General features: G+C 49.6%; 1 protein-coding gene across 1 annotated transcript in view; it reads right to left on the bottom strand.

Moving 5' to 3' along the window:
• The window catches only part of BRD7 (bromodomain containing 7), a 41,369-nt gene extending 36,273 nt beyond the window's left edge, over positions 1 to 5,096 (bottom strand). Inside the window, exon 1 of the mRNA XM_077751293.1 lies at positions 5,060 to 5,096. Within this exon, the coding sequence (XP_077607419.1) occupies positions 5,060 to 5,096 (37 nt within the window). The remainder of the gene's footprint in view (positions 1 to 5,059) is intronic.
• Positions 5,097 to 5,890: the final 794 nt, after the last annotated feature.

Below are 5,890 nucleotides of genomic sequence, written 5' to 3'. Positions count from 1 at the left end.
CTGGCGGCCGGAGGGGGCGCTGCGGCCCGCGGGCCTGGGGGGCGGGGCCGGGGGCGGGGCCCACGGCTCAGACTCCTCCTTCCCTCTGCTCTCTGGTCTCTCTCCCTCCCTTCCTGTCCATTCTCTCTTTTTGGCTCTTCTCCCTTCCCTCTCTGTCTTTCTTCCCTCCCTCCTTTCTCTCTCTTTCTGTCTCTGTCCGCTTCTCCCTCCCTGGCTCTGTCTCTCTCTCTCTCTTTCCCTCTTCTTACCTCTCTTCTCCCCTTTCTCCCTTCTCTCCTTTCTTTCATCTCCCTGAGCCTGAGACTCAGCCTGATTGTCGTCTCTCCCTCCCTCCCTCCCTCTCTGTCCCGCTTTCCCTTCCTCTTTTGCTGTTTTCAGTCTCGTTGTCTCTCTGTCTCTCTCTCCCTCTCTTCCTCTGTTTCTGTGTGTCTGCCTGTGTTTTCATCTCTCCCTCCTTTCCTCTCTGTCGCTGTGTGTCCCTTTCTCTTCCCTCTCTCCCTTCCTCCCCTCTCTCTTCCCTCTTCTCCCCCTCTCTTTCTCCTTCCCTCCATCCTCCCACCTCTCGTCCTTTTCTTTTTTTTTCTTCCTTTTCTTTTCTTTGTATCATCCTTCCCACTTCCCTGACTTCGTGCTTCTATCCCTCTTCCCTTTGTTTATGTCTTCCTTTAACAATATGTATGGGATCCTGTACTGGATGCCAGATCTAGCAAACCCAGGACACTGGGAACTGGAGGATTCTAATCTTAAAAACAAAAAACAAACAAGAAAAAAAAAACCCAAAACCAAACAAAAACAAAAAACCCCCAAAACCCACCAAACTTATGTGCTGGTATGTAAAGGCCTCCCAAACTGTAACGAAAACAACATCAAGCCGAGAGTGTCGTTGGTAAGATCCATATATGGAAATAAATGTTGACATCTGGATGAAAAGGCTCCAGTAGCCCTGAAGTGGATTGTTTTAGTTTTATGTTTCTCTCTATTGTTTGATTTTTTTCCATGTGCATGTTAAATTTTTAATAAAGATACAATTTAGAAAAGTACAGAAAATATATCAGCTCTTACCAAGTGAGGGTCCAGACTAACGCCATTGCTCTGTACATGGACGTCTACTCCTTCATGATGTTTTAAGTCTTTCTCACTCACTCTTATCCTCAGGTGCTGAGCCCTACGGGAGAGATGTTGTTCACATTTCTGTTTGTTGCCATTTACCCAAATATAGTATTAAGATGTATTTAAAAGAGCACATCTAGGGACTTTGGCTGCAGGGAAACAAAATAATGTTGATAATTTTCTATATGACAGCATCGTAAGATAGGAAGTGCAGAAACATTTTGCAGATGGAGGAATGGATGCCCAGAGAAGTGAAGTAGGTCAACAGTGAATGGTAGAACCTAGACTCAAATTCAGGTTTTTCTAATTTGAACCACAAGCTCTTTTTCCATGTGAATAAGGTGAAGGATGTCTTGAGGGACTCTACTTTGAACCTTATAATGTCCTGTGTATTTTCAGATAAACCCATGATCACAGCCTTACCTCAAGAAAGGCAAAAGTCATTTATGCGTTAGTAAGAATTTGGACCTCTGGATCACGTCTCCCAGGAAGATTTGTAGCTTTAGCTTGAACTCCCAATGGCAAAACACTAGACTTCTAGTTCAGGACCCTATGGTTGGAGTGTGACAGATACCAAGTTTGAGTTATTTCAAGTAAATAAAAAGATTTCAAGTAAAAAGGTTTTCAACTAAAGCTTGAAGATGGGAACCAGGGATTTGATACTGTCTGATTTCTCTCTCTCTCTCTCTCTCTGTCTGTCGTGTTTCTGTGTATATAGGGCTCCACTTTTCCCCCTCTCTATATGGCTAAAAACATGGTTACCAGCAGCTGCTTCCTGAATAACTGGGAAAATAGCCTCTTCTCTGATAGCTTCACCCAGGAAGAAATGCCAGAGAAAGGCTCTGATTGGCTTAGGTTGGGTTATGTGTCTTAAGGGCCAGGGAATGGGAGACTGATCCAGCTTGGATACCCAGTCCACCCCGATGGCCAAGAGGAGTTAGTCTGTGACTATCAGGCCTCACCAGATCCCCATGGTTAGCCTCGAACAAAGGAAGTTTGTGTCTGTTGCCTCCCTGGCCATCTGCGAGGCGGAGTCAGAGTCTGGGAAGGGGGTTGTGCTGGGGAAGGTAACTTGACCGCTCTGAGATCAAGCTACCACCATTGCCCACTAAGTATAGGGCAAAGCTTGGTTCAGCTTTTCAGCCATTGGCCGGAATCTTTTTGCTTTAACTCCCCGTGCGGGTCTGGCTTCCAGGGTGGCGTGCCTCACTCCAGTCCAAACCTGTGAGTTTACCTCTTCGCACCTCATCACCCGGTGTGCTTCCGCAGGGAAGGGTCTGGTCTCATTCCCTTTGTTTCCATAGCACCCGGCACAGTGACCACTACTTTGCAAATACCCCTCAGAGCTAGCTCGCTCTGTGTGTGTGTGTGTGTGTGTGTGTGTGTGTGTGTGTGTGTGTTTATGTGTCTGTGTCTGTCTGTCTGTCTTTTTTCTTTTCTCTGACCAGCCTGGAATGGAGCGAAAAGGGCCTAGTTAACTTATTCCCACTATGGAGCTGAGTAATTGCCCTCCTCCCCTCAACAGAGATCGTACACAGGTTCCCAAAGTGTTCACAGCAGTGAAAAACGTGTAAGGGCCTGAAATGGCAAACATCTCACAGAAACTCCTGGGAGACAGTCCCCCTGGTTTCCCCACTTTGTAAATTCCCAGCCCCAGGACAGTGCCGGGTACATAAAAGGCCCCAGAAAATGCCAGCTGAACTGAACCTTGCTGTGTAGTCCAGACTCCAAAGTGAGCCCTGAAGACTCCTGCCTCCTGGAGTCTATGTTTTCCAGTTGTGCATGGACAGAACTAGAGACTTGTTTCTAGGCGTTAGGATGTGGCAAAGGTGATGAGATGTCTCTTTCGTGTTTCAGTTACTTAAGCTTATGACTTCTGTCTTGCTAGCCAACTGCACTGCCATCTTGGCCCGCATGTTTCAAGGAAGAAGGGCGCCATGTTGGAGAGGCCTACGTGCAAGGGACTGGGGGCAGGCTCCAGCCAACACTCAGCAAGGCAGCCCTTGAGCCATTGACCCTGCCAACAACTACCTGAACTTCAAATGGAATCCTTCCTCCATAGGGCATTCAGATGAGCCCTCAGCCCTGCCTCACACCTTGATTGCAGCCTCCAAGAGACCCTGAAGCAGAAGACCCAGGTAAGCTATGGTCAGACTTCTGGCCCACAGAAACAACTGTGAAATAATAAATGTGTGTTTACTTAAACCATTCAGTTTTAAGGGAATTTGTTATACAGCAATTGATAGCATACACAAATATTATCCCAAATACGGAACTTTCTGAGCTTGCTGCATATCTCAATAAGAAGGACTTAAGTGAGAGTAAAGGAACAAATTGCCTGTGCGTGGTACTTGCCTAGAGTGTTGCACACACTACTTATCCCTTTTTCTCCTTTCCCTAGCCTGGTGAGAGGAACATTTTTATCTGTGTCCCAGTGAGGAAACTGGAGCCTGAAGAAGTCAAGTGGCTTATCCAAGGTCACACAGCTTGCTTCTCTAGGATCTGAATCCATGCCTGCCTACCTTCTAACCACAAGGCTGCACTGCTCTTTGAAAAGAGGGCCAGAAACCTCCCAACTTTCTTCCTGCATGTTTGGAATAGCATCAGATGGAAACAAATGCCACAAGAGGATACACACGCTTGTATGAACTTGTTGGAAGGGATGTTTGTGCATCGGAAGGATCAGAAGAGAAGTTAAAGAGTGGAGATCATTGTTATTTGCTGCTTATGGATTTCTGGGGTCCCATGAGGCTAAATGAACAAAGGGAACCCGAACACTGAAAAGTGACTGCTGTGCTGATGGAACAGTGCTCTGATGGAGAAACTTTGGGTTTCGTGATACCTGGGCACCGGTGCTTCTGGCCTGGGCTGTGTGGGGAGGCTTCATGGCAGAAGCTAGCTGTCCCCCATAAGGCAATGGGGACCTTTCTCTTGTGCATCCTTACTGGCTGTAGAGGAAGAGGACAGTCTTGGGAGAGACAAGGCTGACTCTGTGCCTTGCTTAGTCCCACACAGTACCCTCCTTCATCTGTGGGCCTCTGTCATGCCCCTCGCAGTCTGTTTTGCTGCAGCCGTAGTGGAGGCTAAACAGGGGTCTCGTCTTTCCGAGGTGGACTGACCTGACATGTTTTACCAGGTCCCTAGGACACAGCCCCCAAAGGTCTGGGGGCGAGTAACTGCCATCCCACCTGTTGACCATCTGTTGCCCACCCACCGCCAGCCCGCACCCTTGTTTAGGGTCCTCCCCGCAGCCCCCAGAGGAGGGTGTAGGGTGTCCATCTTAAAGAGGCGGGAGCTGTGGCCACATCGAGACCAGACAGGAACCAGCTACATTACACAGCGAGTGGGCGGGAGTCAGAACTGGAAGCCAGGCCTCCCAACACTTGGACCAGAGTAACTCCCTGCAGCTCGGGAGGGTGCAGAGTAACTCCCTGCAGCCCGGGAGGGGGGTGGCCTGGCTCCTCCGTCCCGAGCTCACGCTTTCCAGCTGTGTGACCTCGAGCACAGCACTTCACCCCTCTGCACCTCAGTCGCCCCTCCTGGACAAGGGCAAGGGAATCAGGCCCGCCGCTTCGTAAAGTGGTTGTAAGGACGAAAGAAGATAATGTGGTCAAAACGCCAAGGGTAAGACCACGTGTAGAGTAAGGGCTCGATACGTGCCAGCTGCTGATGTTACCTTTTAAAAATTTTGTGATTCATGGGGTGCCGGGGTGGATCAGTCGGTTAAGTGTCCCACTTCTGCTCAGGTCATGATCTTGAGGTTCATGAGTTGGAGCCCCGCATCGGGCTCTGTGCTGACAGCTCAAAGCCTGGAGCTTGCTTTGGGTTCTGTGTCTCCCTCTCTCTCTGCCCCTCTCCAGCTTGTACTCTGTCTCTCTCTCTTCTCCCTCTCAAAAATAAATAAAACATTTAAAAAATTTTTTAATTTTGTGATTCTTTGCAAACATACCTGAGGTGATGTCATTTCTCTGGTCAAACTGTCTCATGGCTCCTCATCACTCAGAGTCAAAGCCGAATCCTTACCTTGACTTTCAGGCCTGATCTGCCCCGTTATCTCTCCAGGCCACTTCCTGCCCCCATCACAGAGGCCGGCCGCCCGGTCCTCCTCACTGGCTTCTGATGCACCGGCTTCTGCCCCAGAACCTTGGCCTCTGCTCTTCCCGGTTCCCAGAGCATTCTCGCCTCAGCTCCTAGCCTGGCTCCTGCCCTAGTGTCTTCTGGTCTCCCGATGACTGCTTCAGAGAAGCTTCCAGATCAGAGATCTACAGCGGCACCTCCTGACTCCTTACCTTGAGTGGCTTTGTTTCTCTTAATAATACCGCGCAGGGCCACTGACCTCATGTCATGTGTCTGTTATGTGTCTGTGTGCGTGTTTATCAACTGTCTCCCCCCAGAAGACTCCCGACTCCCTGAGGACATGGATGGGGCCTCTGTCACTCACGGTTGTGTTGCCCGTGCCTAGCACGGAGCCAGGCTCAGCACAGGCCCTCAAGAAATATGTTTTGGATGAATGAATAAATGAATGAATGAATGAATATTTATTCTGTTTTATGAAGATAATGCCCTCCTACTTTCTTCCTCTGAGAGTCTTTTGGTTGGGGACAGGAGGTGACTGGTGGCCTCCCAGAGTCTGAGGAGGAGGAGGAGGAGAGAGGCAGTGAGGAAGGCTGGCCACTGGGGGGGGTGGCTTTCCCAGGAAATGGCCTCTGCTCCGCTCTCTAGGGCCAAGCCCGTCTGCAGAGGACTTGTTGCCCAGGGGGTGTGAGGCTGTGGCGGGGCC

This window comes from Crocuta crocuta, unplaced genomic scaffold, assembly GCF_008692635.1.
Source record: "Crocuta crocuta isolate KB4526 unplaced genomic scaffold, BGI_CrCroc_1.0 scaffold124, whole genome shotgun sequence".
Classification (NCBI taxonomy): domain Eukaryota; kingdom Metazoa; phylum Chordata; class Mammalia; order Carnivora; family Hyaenidae; genus Crocuta; species Crocuta crocuta.
Note: the sequence above shows the minus strand (reverse complement) of the source record. Positions and strands in the feature narration are given on the sequence as shown.